Source organism: Chanodichthys erythropterus, chromosome 7, assembly GCF_024489055.1.
Source record: "Chanodichthys erythropterus isolate Z2021 chromosome 7, ASM2448905v1, whole genome shotgun sequence".
Lineage (NCBI taxonomy): Eukaryota > Metazoa > Chordata > Actinopteri > Cypriniformes > Xenocyprididae > Chanodichthys > Chanodichthys erythropterus.
Window position 1 is genome coordinate 33,902,093 of NC_090227.1, and position 19,703 is coordinate 33,921,795.

A 19,703-nucleotide genomic window follows, 5' to 3' on the forward strand; every position below is an offset into this window, starting at 1 on the left:
GAACGCGCCACAAAAGGATCTGTCTGACCTGCCTGTATAATGACCGTATAACTACAGTTTCTTTCTCAAAGCAGTCAGACACTGAGACTATATGTATCATGTAGCATGCCTGTTTGAAGATCAGACTTAGAGTCTACAACCTTTATGATGACCTCTTACCTGTGGCCACGGATGTCAGACTGATCACAGACTCCCCCCAAGGCGATGCGGTGGAACTCTCGACCCAGTGTGCGAGCGATGGAACGCCCAACGCTGGTCTTTCCCACACCGGGGGGTCCCACAAAACACAGTATGGGTCCCTTAAGGGTGCTCTTGAGCTGCCGCACAGCCAGATACTCCAGCACCCTCCTCTTCAGTTTCTCCATGGCATAGTGATCATTATCCAAGAGCACCCGTGCCGCACGGATGTCCAGGCAATCTAATTAGATAACAACGAAACATGTTATAGAGTTAAAATAATGATATATACACTACAATTCAAAGATTTTTTTGAAAAAAATTAATACTTTTATTCAGAGAGGATGCATTTCATTAATCAAAAGTGACACTAAAGACATTTATAATGTTACAAAAGATTTCTATTTCAAATAAATACTTTAGTTTTAACTTTTTTATTTATTAAAAAAATATATCATGGTTTCAACACAAATATCACGCAGCCCAACTGTTCTCAACATTGGCAATGATAATAAATGTTTCTTGAATAGCAAATCAGCATATCAGAATGATTTCTGAAGGATCATGTGACACTGAAGACTGGAGTAATGATGCTGAAAATTCAGCTTTGCATCAATAATTTGATTTTAAAATATATTAAAATAGAAAAAAGTTATTTTAAATTGATTTTTCAAAGTATTACTTATGTTAACCTGTACTTTGATCAAATAAATGAAGCCTTGGTGAAAATAAAAGACATTTTTTCAAAAACATCTTATAGACCCTAAACAGTCATTGTAGCCCTTGATTGCACACATGATGTAAAAATTCTGAAAGGAATGTGAGTATTTTATCAAAGACATATGCATTTCCACTGCCTGATGTAATAAGATACAGACATACGTGCAGCTGTCTCATAAAGTAAACTTAAACTGGGCACAGAATTTTCTTTATGGTTCTCACAAATCATGGATTGTCTAATTCTGTATTTACAGGAGAACATTCCTGTAAGGGCAGACCTCTCTATTCCCAGCTTTCAAGCGCCGATCAAACCACTAAATCAGTTTTCTTCTAATGCTGTCCCACCCTTAAGTGCTGAGCTTAAAAGACTGTGAAATGCACTTCATGTACATGAGACTTTCCCAGCAGAATTCCTGCCCCAAGGTCTGTTACACATCTAGCAAGGGAAATTCAGAGGTATGTATGTCGTTCTGTGTGTGTGTGGTTGTGTGTGTGTGCTCATACAATCACATGCGCATGTTTGTTTGAGCCCTTCGTGGATAGTCAGAGATCCTATTTCAAGGCAAGCTTTAACCTTAGGATAGTAAGTAATGCATACACTTTTGAACATTACTTTGAGGGTGCTAGTAAATTGATAAGAAATAGTTGCAATCCTGCACATGAAATAATAATAGAAAACACCAAAAATGAATGAATATAAAAGGTATGTTTAATGCTTCTCAACATATGGTCAAACATTCTAGCTATGCTTGGCAATTTGATGTACTGTATTTGAATTCTCAGATTCCCCCATGTGGCCATGGAGAACATGACAAGAATAACACATGTAAACAGCTCTCTACCACTACAGTAGACTCCCAGCAATTCATTCACAAAATTTGGTAAAAGACTCCCTCTACTGGTGGAGAAACAGTGTAAGCAAACTCTCAGATTGATTTTATATGAAAAGCTTATTTAATAGCTTAAGTTGTTACCAACAATTAAAACGGCTCTAGACGAAATCTCAAGATAACTGTTTTTGATAACTGATTAAATTAGCCATTTTTGTATCTGAAAAATTAATGAAACTATTAAACATTTCTTTAAATTAATTTTCAAAACGTTTATTATACATTTAGTGTATAAACACACTACAATTAAAAAATTGGGGTCAGTAAGATTTTTTTAAATTAACATATATTAATACTAGTGCAATACCACATTAAATTAATCAGAGCATATCAGAGCATACTGAAAAAAATGCATCACGTTTGAAAAAATATTAAGCAGCGCAACTGTTTTCAACACTGGTAATAGGAAATGATTCTTAAGCAGCAAATCAGCATATTAGAATGATTTCTGAAGAATCATGTGACACTGAAGACTGGAGTATTGATGCTGAAAGTACATTTAAAAACATCAAAATATAAAAGTTTTTTTTTTTTAACTGTTATAAAATTACTGTTTTACTGTATTTTTGATCAAATAAAAGCAACCTTTGTGAGCATAAGGGACTTCTTTCAAAAAGATTTAAAAATCGTACCAACCCCAAACTTTTGAACATTAGTGTACAAAACACTGGTAAAAATGAGCCTAGGTCATTTAGAAATATACAATATATCTACAGTAACAAATTGTCAAACAAATAGTTACATAGTACACAATTTTAATTTAAACATGTATGAAGTAAATAACATAGAAATACTACAATAAATAGTGCTATATTTTGAATTAATTTAATAATATAATACTACATATTTTAATTATATTTAGTAAACAAAATTATATTTAATTATATAAATATACTACTATAATAATTTGAGATTTGACATAAATAGTTGTAATAATTAATAATTAGTGACTAACAGTGTTTGGAAACTTAACTTGAAAAACAAAAATGCATGTATAAAAAAAAAACAAATACATTTAATTTAATTTAATTTTAAAAAGCTTTCTTACCTGTAGTGCTCTTGCTCCAGGGCAGCTCTACCATCATCTCCAGATAGTTCCGGGTGAGGGCATATTCTGGCATGGACTGTGGCATCTTTTTTAATCTGTGGCAAAAAAACAAAAAACAAAACAAAACAACCTTTCTCTTAACTCTCTGGTGCTCTTTGGTCATTTTTGACAGAATAATTGAGGAGAAAAAGTGTTTTGTTTATGTGGTGGTGTTTTTTTTTTTTTTTTCGAATTTTTCGGATGGTAAAAATGGCACTTGCTATGTTAACACAAACACACACACACACACACACACACACACACACACACACACACACACACACACACACACAAAATCATTGACATGATTTGAAAAGGTTAAATGGTCCTGGAAAAAAAAAAAATAGTCACACGTACTTAAAGTCAAATATGACTACTTGGGAAATGAATGGGAAATTAATGTTATCTAGAGCAGTGGTTCCCAAACTGGGGTACGCGTACCCCTGGGGGTACGTGAGGTGACAAAAGGGGGTAGGCAAACAAAACGCTGAGTAACATTAGTTAATTTAATTCTACCTTAAAATAATATTAAAATCGAGCATGTATTTCTAACTTCCAAAATATCGTAAATCCAGTAAATTTAATCAAATGACCTCATCATTTGCAGTCAAAAATGACTGTATCCACCATAGACTGTAAAACAAGCAGCATGCAAATGATAGATTGCGTGCAGAATCTGCTGCCTTAAATCGCGTTAAATTACTGTCGTTCTCGACAATGCACCTTTGTAAAAGTAAAGATTTAGCACTTACTCACATGAAGAACAAATATAGACACAGATAATGGATTAATTTCGATTTAAAGGGCATATTGCAGGTTAGAGCTTTAGTGATTCAATGTGTAGAAAAATAATGTATGAAATAGATTTTCTTGAAAAAACACGCATAAATACGCTACATAGGCTTCTGGAGTCGTTTTTTGTGAGAAAATTTTACTTCCGCATCTGAAAAATGCCTAATCGAACGTGACGTCACTGAAGGGAACGCGATCAATATAAACTATAGGAAAACAATGGATCGCAATGACAGTTCGGATGCTGAGGAAATTGTAAATGCTTATTTATACTTGTATAACTAATCACAGCCATACAATTAGCCTGCTATGTGGTTGTAATAGATGTGCTAATTGACTGGTATGTTAAGCCACGCCCTTTTGTATGTACGTAAGTTCTCCGTACGTGTTGAGCAATTAGTAAAAAAGCAAGTGTACATGTAAAGCGTGTGTCTGTCGTTCATCTCTCCGATCCAGCCTCAAACCATAATATATTACAGTGGCGACGAGGATTAAGAGTATATTTAGAGACTGATAGTCGCTGAGGAGCACTGTTGCACTTGTCGTAAAAGAAACTTAAAAAGGAAGGAACAAGGCACGAGTGAAAAGCTGCTAACAACGTAGCTAACATGGCAGCGACACAGTTTGGCCGTGTGGATGAGTACAAGGAATCGAAGGAGGATTTCGAATCATACATTGAGTGTTTTGAACAGTGGCTGCTGGCGAATGACATTGCAAGTGAGAAAAAGGTTAGTGTGTTTCTCTCCGTGATAGGGGAAGAGACATATGGACTGTTAAAGAATCTAGTCACGCCGACGAAGCCGAGTGCAATGTCATATACCGAACTGAAAGCAGCGTCGCTAGCGCATTACAGGCCGCAACCACTAGTGATCGCGGAGCGTTTCAAATTTCAGAAACGCAACCAAAAGGAAGGTGAATCCGTGGCGGATTACATCGTGGCTTTGAGACAGCTATCAGTGAGCTGTGAATTTGGACAATATTTGAGTGATGCGCTCAGAGACAGACTTGTAAGTGGACTGAACTCGGAGGAGTCGATGCAACGCAAATTGCTGAGTCAGAAGGATCTGACGTTCAACCAGGCTTGCGAAATTGCGTCATCTATGGAGCTGGCCTCTAGAAAAACGCTGGAAATTGCGGGTAAGACCAAGGATTTACAGTCAGTGAATGCTGTGAGCGAAGCTAAACTTTTTCAAAAGAAAGGCAAAAGGAAAGGAAAATACCAGAAGAGCGAACTGAGAAAAGAAGAAAGCAATAAATGCTACAGGTGTGCTGGGAAACACTCAGCTAGAGACTGCAGGTTTAAGAATGAGAAGTGTCATGTGTGTAACAAAATTGGACACATTGCAAGAGCCTGTGGGAATATGAGAACAGCCAGACAGACGCAGTATGTGGAGGCAGAGTGTTCAAATGAAAGAAAAGAGGATGAATCAGAGTTATTTGGAGTGTATACAGTGTACACAACCTCAAACGGGAAAAAAGGAATTGTGGTAAATGTAAATTTGGATGGAAAGTGCATGGACATGCAGCTGGACACGGGGGCAGCAGTGTCGCTGATGTCAGAACTGTCATACAAGGAGTTCCTGTCACACATACCTTTAAGCAAAACAAGCATGCAGCTAACTACATATTCAGGGGAGAGAATTCCATTGCTGGGATCCATTGATGTGCCAGTGAAGTATGAAAAGCAAAATGTCACACTACCGTTGGTCATCGTCAAAGGGGACAGACCGGCCCTGCTGGGCAGAAACTGGTTAGAGAAAATTCAGTTGGATTGGCCAAATATTCTCATGGTGGAAAAAGCTGAAGTGGCCTCTGACCCAGCATTAAAAGCAGTGTTGAGACGACACTCCGAGATATTTTCTGATAAACCAAGTGCAATTAAAGATTTTAAAGCTACCATCCGTGTTCGTCCTGATGCAACTCCGATCTTTCAGAAAGCGAGACCCGTTCCTTATGCTTTACGAGAAGCGGTGGAAAAGGAACTGGAAAGACTGGAAAAAACGGGCATAATATCCAAGACCGAAAGAAGTGAATGGGCAGCCCCAATAGTAGTCGTGCCAAAAAGTGATAAGTCAATCCGCATCTGTGGTGACTATAAAGTCACTATAAACCAGAACCTAGAGGAAGAAACATATCCACTGCCCAACACAGAAGATTTGTTCGCTAAGTTGGTAGGCGGAACGTTGTTTAGTAAACTGGACTTGGCGCATGCCTATCAGCAATTAAAATTAGACCAGCATTCAGAAAAATACCTCACCATCAATACTCACCGTGGCCTGTACAAGTACCATCGTCTCAGTTATTGAGTGGCCAGTGCTCCTTCTATTTTCCAGGCTGTCATGGATCAAATCTTGCAAGGGCTAGATCATGTCACCTGTTTCCTTGATGACATCCTTATCACTGCCAGTACAAAAGAGGAGCATGTTAGGAGACTGGATGAAGTGCTTTCCAGACTAGAGAGGTATGGACTTAGAGTAAAACTTTCCAAGTGTCAGTTCATGCAAGGCAGTGTTGAGTATTTAGGCCATCGTATCGACAAAGAGGGTCTACATCCAACTGAGGAAAAGATTGCAGCAATTGTTAATGCCCCAAAACCCAACAATGTCACAGAGCTATGGTCGTTTTTAGGCCTATTGAACTACTATGGTCGGTTTTTGAAAAACCTCTCCAGTCGGCTGCAGCCTTTACACAATTTGCTGAAACAGAAGCAACCTTGGAGCTGGACTTCAGCATGTGACACAGCTTTTGAGGAAGCTAAACAGCTGCTGCTCAGTAGTACAGTGCTGGTACATTATGATGGAACCCGACCCTTGAAATTAGCATGCGATGCCTCACCTTATGGGGTGGGTGCGGTGATCTCGCACATTATGGACAATGGTGAAGAGCGCCCAATAGCTTTTGCATCCCGTACACTGACTGAAACCGAGAAAAAGTATGCCCAAATAGAACGTGAAGCCTTGTCCATCATCTATGGAGTTAAAAAGTTCCACAAATACATCTATGGATGGAAATTCACACTCATAACTGACCACAAGCCTCTGCTGGCGATACTTGGACCGAAGGCAGCAATACCAACCTTGGCAGCCCTTAGAATGCAGCGCTGGGCTTTAGTGCTCATGGCTTATAATTATGACATTGAGTACCGCAAATCAGCTGACCACATGAATGCGGATGCAATGTCCAGACTACCAACTATGGGCAAAGACTGTATCGGGGAAGAAGGAAGTGTGTTCTACTTTTCCCAGGTGGATGAGCTCCCTGTGTCTTCTAAGGACATAGCACAAGCAACACGGAACGATCCAACACTATGCAAAGTGTGGAATTACACTGTGAATGGCTGGCCAAACTATGTGTCAGAGGAGATTTTGAAACCATACTTCACACGCCGGCATGAATTGTCAGAGAACCAAAGGTGTGTGTTGTGGGGTATGCGTGTCATAATTCCACCCAAATACAGATCCAGAATACTAGACGAGCTACACCATGAGCATCCAGGAATTTGCCGTATGAAGGCCCTGGCCACAGCTACCTGTGGTGGCCAGGATTAGATGGCTGCATTGAAGAAAGAGTGCGGAGCTGTAGCGGTTGCATGTCAGTTCAAAAGTCACCTTCAGTGGCACCCCTTCACCCGTGGAGATGGCCTGAGCGGCCATGGCAGAGAATCCACATTGATTTCGCAGAAAAAGACAAGCAGTTTTTTCTAGTAGTGATCGACAGCCATTCAAAATGGCTAGAGGTGGTGCCAATGTCATCAACCACCTCCTCGCTCACCATTGATGCACTCCGAGGTTTGTTCGCGGCTTATGGATTACCAGAGGAGGTGGTCTCTGATAATGGGCCGCAGCTGGTGTCTGCCCAGTTCACAGATTTCCTGAAAGGAAATGGAATCAAACATACGCGAGTTCCTGCCTATCATCCGGCTTCAAATGGTGCTGCAGAAAGATCTGTTCAGATACTGAAACAGTCACTCCTGAAGAGTGTTGGTGAAAAACGGAGAAGGCAGATGCTTTCACTCAAGCACAAATTGGCCAATTTCTTAATAATGTACCGTAGTACACCTCATACAGTCACAGGGAAAACACCAGCGGAGCTGTTTCTTAAGCGCCACATCCGAACACGTTTTTCGTTGTTGAAGCCTGATCTGGCCAAATTTGTTCAGGAAAAACAGCAGGAACAAAAGAAACAGCATGACCGAGGAAAAAGGGTCCTAAGATTTTTCGTTGAGGAAGAGCCAGTACGAGTCCGAAACTTCAGAGGAGGGCAGGAGAAATGGTTGAGCGCAACTGTGATCGAGCGGAAGGGTCCTGTAAGTTATCTAGTACAGGAGGGTCAAAAAAGGCGCACTGTGCATGTGGATCATATTCTGCCAGGAAATGCTGCAGAAGGATCTCCTTTGCATGGTGTGTTGGAGATCCCAAATCCCATTGTCAATGTTGACGACATTGGAGCCATGAACATTCCTTCTGCCAGTGACCGCCCTATGCCAGTTTTTGAGCCAGAGGTTACTGGAAATGCAGAGAACTGTACTCCAAGAAGTCCAGTGAGCACCTCGCCACACCCAAATGTTGTTCGTAGATATCCACAGAGGGTCCGTTCTGCTCCAAAAAAATTAGATTTATAAGTATTTGTTTTCTACTATTAGTGGTTTTCAGTGCAATAGTTTTTGACATTGAAGGATGTAATGTGTAATATCGTTAGCTGAAAATTTCTGTGCACTGATATATATATATATATATATATATATATATACACACACATAAAAAAGTTTGTTTCTAAACTGTTTTGAAAAAAAAAAGAGATGTTCAAATCTTAAGGGGAAGGAGTGTAATAGATGTGCTAATTGACTGGTATGTTAAGCCACGCCCTTTTGTATGTACGTAAGTTCTCCGTACGTGTTGAGCAATCAGTAAAAAAAGCAAGTGTACATGTAAAGCGTGTGTCTGTCGTTCATCTCTCCGATCCAGCCTCAAACCATAATATATTACAGTGGTCAAGAGAGCAGGGACATGCCAGAATTAGACAGAATAAAGGTCAAAAGAGACAAATTGAGCTGTTGTGTGAGGAGAAGCAGTGGAGAACAGGACAGAGACCGGTGTTAGCTTATAGATTACGTTAGGTAACGACATGTGCTCAGATCACAATATTGTACAGATTATTATCATGAATCAGGAAATAGCAAAGCTATTGGTCATCTAGGAGTAGGCCTAACTGATTACTAATTACAGAAATTAATAAACTTTGATCAAGCGTATGTCACACGCGTTAATATCCGTCCACATTTACGTTATGTGATATAGCCGTTTCTCATCACGACTGATTTGGTAGTTCGCAAATGTAATAATCAAACACAAAACTTAAAATGTGCACCGTAAGTCTTCATCGAGCTTCATCTCTGACGGATCCGTGATCATGTCTCCCGCCGGCGGCCAAACATATAGTGTTACTGTATGTGTTTCATGTTATCCTTTATTCATTAATTCTGTGTTATGAGTTTATTCCGTGCCCATTCACTGATAGTGTAAGGATGTATATGACGCCGTGATTATGTAGTTGTGTGAACTTGAATGTATATATAAGTTTACATACATGGCATGCATGAAATTGGAGTATTTACATTACCAGCACATAATTCAAAACTGTTTTGTGTGAGTGTGAGACTGTATGCATGTGTACATAATTTGTATTCATCAGTGTTGAAATTGATTCAAGTAAAAACGGTGAAGAAGCATCGCGTGTGTAAGTTTATTAATTTAATATAATCATTTACAGAAGGATTACAATGTTGAACTCCCATCATATCGCCAGGATGATAATCCTCCAGTCTAAAATGAACGCGTTTTTCGAAGCACATGCAGAAGTGAAGTCCCGTGTCTTCACCTGCACAAAACAAACCCCGGCACGGAAGATAGCAGCGTAGTTTTTCTTGTTAGTAAACCTCTGTACTCGATGTCCTGACAGGCTGAAGTTTGTGCAACCTCCACAAACACAATAATTTACCATTACGATGATAAATAGAATACAAAAACTACCGAAAACACACTGATTCACGGGCGCTATTGCTAAATACCAATATATTCTGCACTGAATCAACACAGAGCTCTGCGAACATCTCCCTGTAGTGACGTAAAATGATGCGACGCTGAAAAAAAAAGTGGTTTACTTTATCTACTAAATTAATGCCCTTATGTCTCGCAAAACATTTTTAAACCATGCAGTACCTTTATATGGTATTTTTGTACAACGTTATATATTCATCTCGAAAAAAATGTTAAACCTGCAATATGCACTTTAAGACTCAAACTTTCTCCGATACAAAAACATACCTTGTGTAAGTTCCTGCATTTAACGAGCAAGAATGCAATTGTTCCCAAATATCCACATGACTGCAAACATAACATTATTATACAACATGTCAAAAAACAAAACGTAAATTTTAAACACAGTACTGTCAGTATTTACTCTATTTGCAATGAAATAATAGTTCTAACGAAAACCACAGCAGAACTACAACACACGTCTGTGTTTCGCGCACAATTCTGCAAATTCTTTGAACGAATCGTGAGAGTCAATGATTCATTCACAGCCACTTGCTTTGTTACTGAATGAATGACTCGATGACTCACTCATAAAAACAGTGACTTGCCTCCACCTACTGGCAGTTTTAGTTTAATATTTAAAAGTTTTACTTAGTTTTACAATCATTGCATATTTCTCTATTGGACATTTTTTATTTAAAAAATTATTTATTTTATAAAGTTATTCATAAAAATGCACTGGAAAATCAATTTAGGGGTCAAATATTGTCCCTTAATAGTAAAGGTGTGACTGCAGTAGAAGTGGAATAGAGGGGGTACGCGGAAGGATGGTAATCCCTTCGGGGGTACTCCACGCTAAAAAGTTTGGGAACCACTGATCTAGTGGAAACCTTTGGTACCTGTGCCCAAACAAAATCTTACTGAAAGCACGTTTTTGAGATATCAAGCTCAAATTTGGAACACAACTTGTTTAGATTTATGACTTTGACTTTCTTAGAGAAAACGTGTTTTAGAAAATATATATTTCATATAAAAGTTGAAAATATTATTTTTGTGCACTTTTCATAACAATAAACATAACTTTTTAAAACTTTTTTTCAATTCAGCAATAATTTGCCAACTGTTGTCCTTAAAAAGAGACTTAAGTCTGTACTCCAAACCATTCAATATTTATGACAGTTTAAGTTGTAAATTTGGATTATAAAAATGGATTTTAACTACTGCATACATATAATTTAGTACCATAAAATTCCCTAAAAATACAAAATATAAAATAAAAAACATTATCAAAATAAAACATAGTATATTAATTTAATTGAAAAAATTATAAAAAAAATAATCATAATAATAATAATTTTTGGCCACCATGTGAAGGGCACCAGAGGGTTAAGATGTTGGGTAGATAAGGAAGAAATCCAGGGAGGAAGCAGCTCAGCAGGGGGAGTCATGAATGTGTTATTAATTAAAATGATTAAACTGTAAAGACATTGACTTCATTTTAATCTAACATGCAGGCATTGGTCAGTGCAAAGTCCCTTGTGCCTAGCCAACTGTGAAATGTTGTTTCCTCTCAAATTACCAGAACATACCTTCTGAGCTCCTTGAGACACACGCGCAGTGCTGCCTCTGGCATAGCTGCTGCCTTCACCTTCTTCTCTAGCAAAGCTGTGTCATCACCATCTTCATCCTCCGCCTCCTCGTCCAGCGAGAACTGACGACCTGGGAACACACCACCTTTACGGATGGCCAGCACCTAGGAAAAATTAGAAGAACTCTGATTTAGCAGGAAGTTGCGGAGGAAGGTGACTGTGCAGAAAGATAAACAAATATTGACCTACTCTTTTGTCATCATCAGGTCTGAGTTTACGGGTCTTCTGCAGCAACTTGAGCCCCTCGATTTGTCTGGTGAGCAGAGGAAGGGCCTTCTTAAACCGTTCCTCCAAGTCTACTGCATCCAGCACCTGACAACAACACATTCAGAAAACATAAAAAACAAAAGTACTAAATTTAGTTTAGGAAAACCTGGTGCATGATCACACTAGATGAATCATACTGATTGAAGAACAATGCACAATAACCCTTATTGTTGCACCTGCAGTTTCTCTTTGTTGGAAGTGCGGATCATGGAGGCCAGGACATCCGGTAGGGTTTCTTTAGGCAGACTGTCCAACAGCCGCCTGAGTTTAGCCACCACAGGCACAGACATGTCCAACATCCCGACCAGCTGGACAAAGAGAGGCCAGAGAACACTATCAATGAATGAAAAGCCTACATGCAATGATTCATTCTGTAGCATTTGGCAAAGAATGAAGCCTTTTTATTCATTCAGTGTTTAAATGATGACTCACCGTATAGATGACTGGTGCCAAATGAGAAAAAAAACACTTCACATTCTTCAAAAATCACATTCATCATTTCTTCAGTCATGAAAAAAAGGATGTCTTTTTTTTTAAACATATATTTAGCATATACAGTCGTGTGAAAAAGTTAAGACACCCTATTGAATTCCACGGTTTCCATGAAATAACAAAAAAAAAAAAAATCATCTGGTCTTTGGCAGGTAAATAAAACCTCAGATGATCAACAACACATGACACATGTTATTACTTATTTAACAAAAACTAGGCCATAATGGAAAAGCCATGTGTGATAAACTAATAAAACGCTTACTGTTAACATAGGAATTAAGAGGGTAAGTAGCAGTCAGACACTGCTAATCAAATGCCTTTGATTAATTGATCATCACCAAGTGTGGGCAAATCTAAAAAAACTGAAATCTTGGCAGTTTGCTGGTCTGGAGACTTCAGATGTGCGTTACCAAATGCGAAGGAGGAAAGACATGAGCAAAGATCTTAGAGAAGTAATCCGCTTGTTAAGTCGTGACGTAAGGAACGCCATTTCCGGGTCCAAGCCTCGACTCATTTCACTTGAGAATGCCATCTCGATGTCCATTTATGAGTGCTATTTATTCATAATAAACATTTAACATTGTAAAGTTAAACATTTAAAATACTTACAGTCTACACAACAGTCTCCATGGTCACAGCATTACAGATATTAACATTTAGCGATTTATAAAAGATGAATCACTGTCTGGCCATCTGGGATTTTGGTATGGAGATAAAGGTTATGATTATAATATTTTTGGTAGTATCGTGTGTGTATATTAGCACCTTTTGTTGTTTTCTTGTGGTATGAGATAGAGTGTTTGGACTCAGAAGCGCTGCCGCGTGACGTCAGACTTAACAACCGAATTGTTTTGCCATCAATCTGAGACAATTTGAAGTCCATCATTCTACAGTAGGGAAGATTATTTACAAGTGGAAGACATTCCAAATGTCCAAATGTCCATTCCAAATTCACCCCAAGATCAGACTGTGTAATGCTCAGAGAAATTGCAGACCACCCAAGAACTACACCTCAGACTCTACAGGCCTGAGTTAACATGTTAAATGATAAAGTTCATGACAATACAATTAGAAAAAGATTGGTCAAGTATGGCATATTTGGAAGGGTTGCCAAGCTTCTTCTCTCTAAAAAGAACATGGCAGCACGGCTTAGGTTTGCAAAGTTTCATCTGAACAAACCACAAGACTTCTGGAACAAAGACCTTTGGACAGACATGACCAAAGTGGAGATGTTTGGTCATAATGCACAGCGCCAAGTTTGGTGAAAACTAAACACAGCATATCAGAACAAACACCTCATACCAAAAGTCAAGCATGCTGGTGGAGGGGTGATGATTTGGGGCTTGTTTTGTAGCCATAGGCCCTGGGCAAATCACAGTCATTGAGTCGACCTTGAGCTCCTCTGTATACCTAAGTATTCTAGAGTCAAATGTGAGGCCATCTGTCCGACAGCTAAAGCTTGGCCAAAACTGGGTCATGCAACTGGACAATGATCTGAAGATCACCAGCAAATCTACACCAGAATGGCTGAGAAGAAAAGAATAAAGGTGTTGCAAAGGCCCAGTCAAGTCCAGACCTCATCTTGACTGAAAAGTTGTGGCGAGAGCTGTGCATAGACAAATGCCCACAAACCTCAATAAACTGGAGCAACGTTATGAAGAAGAATGGGCCAAAATTCCTCCTGAATGATGTGAGAAACATAATGTCATACAGAAAATGATTACTTCAAGTTATTGCTAAAAGTGGATCTATAAGCAATTGAATCATAGGGTGTCCTTAGTTTTGTCACACATGGCTTTTCCATCTTGGCTTTATTTTTATTAAATAAGCAATGATACGGTGTAACATGTCATGTGTTGTTGTTCATCTGAGGTTTTATTTATTTATTTTTTTAAGACCTGCCAAGGACCAGACGATTTTTTTATTATGTCCTGTTCTGAAAAAAAAAACATGGAAATCAAAAGGGTGTCCTAACTTTTTCATATGACTTTTTTCGAAACATTTGGCTGCCATCAATAACCATTATTTGACTTTATCAAAAAAATTATCAAATTCTCATGTTGTTTATCATTGCTCAAAGAGGTGTTTTGGTAAAAGTAGGTTAATAAATAAAAGATTATTTATTATTTATTCATTAAAATACATATATACTACAATTAAAAGGTTTGGGGTCATTGGGGACCTTTTTTTTTAAATACATTAAAATAAAAAAGCTGTTATTTTAAATTGTAATAATACTTCACAATATTAATGTTTATTTTTGATCAAATTAATGCTTGGTGAGTGAGACTTCTTTCAAAAACTTTTACATAATCTTACTTAATCTTATATTATACACAGGTGTATCAAATGAATAAAATCTGTGACTTGTGGAAAAAGACTTTATTTAGTTATTTTTATAGCCAACAGAATCATGGCATAAACACCTAAAAGCCTGTCTCTTTCCTCCTGACCTGTACAGCTGCCTGATAGAACCTCTGTGACAGCTCTCCCAGCTCTCCATCAGCCGTATCCCCCTCTGTGTACTGCTCCAGCTTGTCTAGCTGTTCCACCTCTGCCACAGGGAAGGGTCTCTCTCTCAGCAGCTGGGTCACACGAAAGCGACATAAGCCCGTAATGAGCAGTGTGTAGTGCGGTTTCGGCCAGTTGCTTCCCACGACCTGCACTGCCAGTCCTGCTGTGCCAATACTGAGAAGACAGAAGTACAGATTAAACCAAGCATTGAGGCCTAAGTTTTGCTTTCTGTCAAATCTAATTTGTGATATCCGTGTAGGTTTTATGCCAATCATAACATCTAACAGAGGCACACACACTGATTTAAATATTGATTATAAATAATAACTTCATCAATACCAGAATTTTTTTCATTTCCATTTAAAATTCTTCTAGACATTGAAATCATATAATAAAGAAGCTAAAATGTGATTGAGTTAATGTACAAACATGCTGCTGATGCATAGAGTCAAGGTTGAGAGAAATATTGGCTGTGTTAAAACCTAGTGAGCTGCCAACTAAGACGGTGCATGGCAGCAACTCGATGCATTTAGGCACGTAGACATGGTCAAGACAGAGATTCAAACTGAGCATCAGAATAGGGAAGAAAGGTGATTTAAGTGACTTTGAATGTGGCATCGTTGTTGGTGCCAGACGGGCTGGTCTGAATATTTCAGAAACTGCTGATCTACTGGGATTTTTACGCACAACCATCTTTAGGGTTTACAGACAATGGGCCAAAAAATAGAAAATATCCAGTGAACGGCAGTTCTGTAGGGGAAAACGCCTTGTTCATGCCAGAGGTCCGAGGAGAATGGCCAGGGCTGCGTTTCCCAAAACCATCGCAAGCCTAAGTTTATCATAGAAACCATTGGTGGCAATGGTTCTACAAACTACTTATGCTTTTGGGAAACGCAGCCCGAACTGGTTTGAGCTGAGAGAAAAGTAACAGTAACTGAAATAATTACCCATTACAACCAAAGTCTGCAGAAGAGCATCTCTGAACAGCAGCAGAAGATCACACCAGGTGCCACTCCTGTCAGCTCAGAACAGGAAACTAAGGCCACAATTCACACAGGCTCACCAAAACTGGACAACTCTGCAGCAACTGTGTGATGTTATTTTGTGCTAGGTGTAGGGTGGCAAAGGGGTGGAAAGTTTACGGTATTTGGGGAAATTTATAGAAATTTCTAAATAAATTTTATATAAAATGTATCATATACAAACACAAATATAAACATTTTGTTTGGTCATAATAACAGTTAGTCATGAAATTTTCTTTTTTGCAAATTTCCTTTTTGCATCCAATTAATTCTAATTAAGTAAATATGTAAAATAAATATATATTTTTATTGCAGCAATTGTTATGTGTGTGTTATTTATTTCAGTGTCACATGATCTTTCAGAAATCATTCTAGCTTGCTACTCAAGTATCAATGTTGGAAACACTGGAGTAATGATGATGAAAATTCAGCTTTGCATCACAGAAATAAACTATTTGAATGAATATTAAAATAGAAAACCATTATTTTATTTAGATATTCATTACATATTTATTCATTCAAATAATATTTCACAATATAAATATAATATAATACATGTTTCTGTATTTTTGATCAAATGTGCATGTTATGGAGGAATGCACAGTGCATGCAGGGGGTGTGGCCTCAATATCCCTGCAGTAAGCATTGTGCTTTGTGAATGTGATTGAGGAATGTGTAGGGTAAAAATTCAACAGAAAATGCTTTAAATCTGGTTGTTTTATCCAGGATTATGCTGCAAGATATTTTTTTTTTTCAAATACATTTAAGTTCCCTTTTATAGGATAACCTGCAATTTTGCAAATTCCCTGTCTATTAAAATTAAAATTTTCCTGATAATTTACTCACCCCCATGTAATCCATGATGTTATGTCCTGCGCCTTCCCTATTCTACTTACGGAAAGACCTGAACCTTCATTCCGTAAGTAGAATAGGGAACGCGTAGGACACACAGCATAAGCTTTTTGAAGAATACCAAAGTGCGATTTTGGCAGAAGCACGTACAAGGCGATGATTTGTTTATATAAAGCATATACATTTAATTTTTTTTCAAAAATGACAGATCATTTCGCTAGATAAGACCATTATTCCTCGTCTGGTATCGTTTAAAGTCCTTTGAAGCTGCACTAAAACTGTAATTTTGACCTTCAACCGTCTGGAAGCCATTGAAGTCCACTATAGCTCAGAGACAGCACTCATAAAGATAATAAATGATATTCGCCTAAACACAGATACAGGTAAATTATCAGTGCTGGTTCTACTCGAACTCAGTGCTGCATTTGACACAACATCCTTCTTGAAAGGCTGGAAAACTGGGTTGGGCTTTCTGGGATGGTCCTTAAATGGTTCAGGTCATACTTAGAAGGGAGAGGTTATTATGTGAGTATCGGTGACCATAAGTCTGAGTGGACATCCATGACATGCGGAGTCCCTCAAGGTTCAATACTTGCACCCCTCCTGTTCAACCTATACATGCTGCCACTGAGCCAAATAATGAGAAAGAACCAAATTGCATATCACAGCTATGCAGATGACACCCAGATTTACCTAGCCCTATCACCTAATGACTACAGCCCCATTGACTCCCTGTGTCAATGCATTGATGAAATTAAAAATTGGATGTGCCTAAACTTGCTTCAGTTAAACAAAGACAAAATTGAAGTCATTGCGTTTGGAAACAAAGGGGTCAAACAACTAAAAATCAAGTCAGGAATCTAGGTGTGATTTTGGAGTCAGACCTGAGTTTCAGTAGTCATGTAAAAACAATAACTAAATCAGCATATTATCATCTCAAAAATATTGCAAGAATTAGATGCTTTGTCTCCAGTCAAGACTTAGAGAAACTTGTTCATGCTTTCATCACCAGCCGGGTGGATTATTGTAATGGGCTCCTCACTGGTCTTCCCAAAAAGACCATAAGACAACTGCAACTCGTACAGAACGCTGCTGCCAGGATTCTGAGCAGAACCAGAAAACATGAACACATCACACCAGTCCTCTGGCTTCCAGTTTCATTTAGAATTGATTTTAAAGTACTGTTACTTGTTTGTAAATCACTCAATGGCCTAGGACCTCAATACATTGATCACTCAGATCATCAGGATCAAGTCATTTAGAAATACCAAGGGTTCACTCAAAGCAAGGAGAGTCTGCTTTTAGCTGTTATGCCAGCTGCAGCTGGAACCAGCTTCCAGAAGAGATAAGGTGTGCTCCAACAGCAGCCACATTCAAATCCAGACTCAAAACACATCTTTTTATCTATGCATTTGCTGATTGAGCACTGTGCTATGTACGAACTGTTTGCATTTTATTTTATACGCATTATCTTTTTATTCTTTTATTTCCTTTTCCTGTTTTTATTTAATTTTTAATGTATTTTATATCTTTTATGTATCATCTTGTTGTTTCTGACTTTTAATGCATTTTAAATATTGCTGTCTGTTTGAAAGAGCTGGGAGAATTAGGAAGAAAGCATTTGTGATTAGGTTAAAATTTAGTAAATTTGGATAAGGGGACAAACCATGGGGAAATTTGAGCTGTGGTGCATGGTTAAGATATCTCTGGATTACATTCAGGACACTTTCCAAAGGGGGAAATTTCCAAAGGGGAAATTTGAACTGCATTGCATAGATAAGATTTCCAGAAGGGGGATTAGGGCCGGGTGGCGCAGTTTGAGGTGTCTTGGCAAAAGGGGAGATTGAAACTTTGTTTATCAGTTTGAAGTGCCTTAACAGGTCCTGTTGTATGAGGAAGATCCATTTAGATCTGCTCTGACGGACAATTTAAAAAATAAAAAAAAAAGCACCTCCCTAAGACTTCCTTGCTCATCCGTCCAGACAGCAAAATTCTGTTTTCACTGTTATTTCTATTCCTTATGTTCTATTTTTATTATTATTCTTTATGTAAAGCACTTTGAATTACCATTGTGTATGAAATGTGCTATACAAATAATATTGCCTAGCCTATATGGAGAAACATCCTGGAAAGTTTTCATCAAAATCCTTAATTTCTTTTCAACTGAAGAAAGAAAGACATGGGGGTGAGTAAATTATCAGGAACATTTTTTTTTTGAAAGTGGACTAATCCTGTTAATTCCCATATATTCCCGTTACTTCCCATGGAAAGTTTCCAGCCTTAAATTCCCAGAATTTTGCAACCCTAGCTAGGTGTACCTAATAAAGTACACCCAGCTAGGAATAGATATATCCCATTTATGACTTTCAACATTTTATTACATTTACATGACTTGCTTAATCTTATATGTCCATGTTTTACATTAAAGCCTGTCTAGACAGGTCGCAAACACATGAGACATGTCCATTGATCGCTTACAGAGCAGAGACTCGCAAGGTTAAAGTCCATCTGCAGCTCAAACGATTATTCTAGAAAACGAACACCGCTACTAGTCTTTTAACATATAAAAACGAGCATTTAGATTAATGTTTGATTTTGAACACCATTTAACTAAAACATCCTCAAGGTAAAGTTCAGTGAATACAAAATAGTGTCTAAATGTCAGTCATCACCCTTATAAACAATACCATGGTAACCAAAAAGATTCCAAAATGTCAAAGTTACACATAAACTAAAGTTTAAAACTAAAGCTTAGGATACAATAAAAGTAAACGATTGTGTAATAAAATCATAATAAATGACTATTGGACCTCCTTCAAATAGTTTCATAACGAAACTCAATGACAGTTGCATCACACTGAATCTGCAGCGGGTTTGACAGACCCACCTGTGTAAGGACGGGAGCTCATCGCTGTCGTGCTCGGGGTCTCTAGTGTTAGGAATGATCCCTATGATTGTGCTTTTCAGGGAGGTCCCCTTTAGCAGTCTGCTCTTCACTAACTGCATGTTTCTCGCCGTGTCGACGCTGATTCTCATGGTTGAGCCGGGTAACAGCACTCCATCATGAGTACACAGCAGAGGCAGCCGGCTGGGGATTTGAATACCACTGTTGGATGACATTGTGCAGAAGCTGGATAGACGTATAAAGTTTAAAACTTGTATTCGCAGTGAACTAGGGTGTAAGGAACGCCTTCATCGTATGACAA

The 19,703-nt window shown here is 38.3% G+C and overlaps 1 protein-coding gene across 2 annotated transcripts in view; it reads right to left on the reverse strand.

Annotated features, from left to right (window-relative positions):
- lonp2 (lon peptidase 2, peroxisomal) overlaps nucleotides 1-19,703 on the reverse strand; it is a 40,300-nt gene extending 20,597 nt beyond the window's left edge. For both annotated transcript variants that reach the window (XM_067390298.1, XM_067390299.1), the window contains exons 1-7: nucleotides 19,385-19,703; nucleotides 14,563-14,797; nucleotides 11,794-11,925; nucleotides 11,540-11,662; nucleotides 11,291-11,454; nucleotides 2,836-2,930; nucleotides 160-418 (exon numbers count right to left, since the gene is read on the reverse strand). In XM_067390298.1, the coding sequence (XP_067246399.1) occupies nucleotides 160-418; nucleotides 2,836-2,930; nucleotides 11,291-11,454; nucleotides 11,540-11,662; nucleotides 11,794-11,925; nucleotides 14,563-14,797; nucleotides 19,385-19,617 (1,241 nt within the window). In that variant the 5' untranslated portion in view covers nucleotides 19,618-19,703. The remainder of the gene's footprint in view (nucleotides 1-159; nucleotides 419-2,835; nucleotides 2,931-11,290; nucleotides 11,455-11,539; nucleotides 11,663-11,793; nucleotides 11,926-14,562; nucleotides 14,798-19,384) is intronic.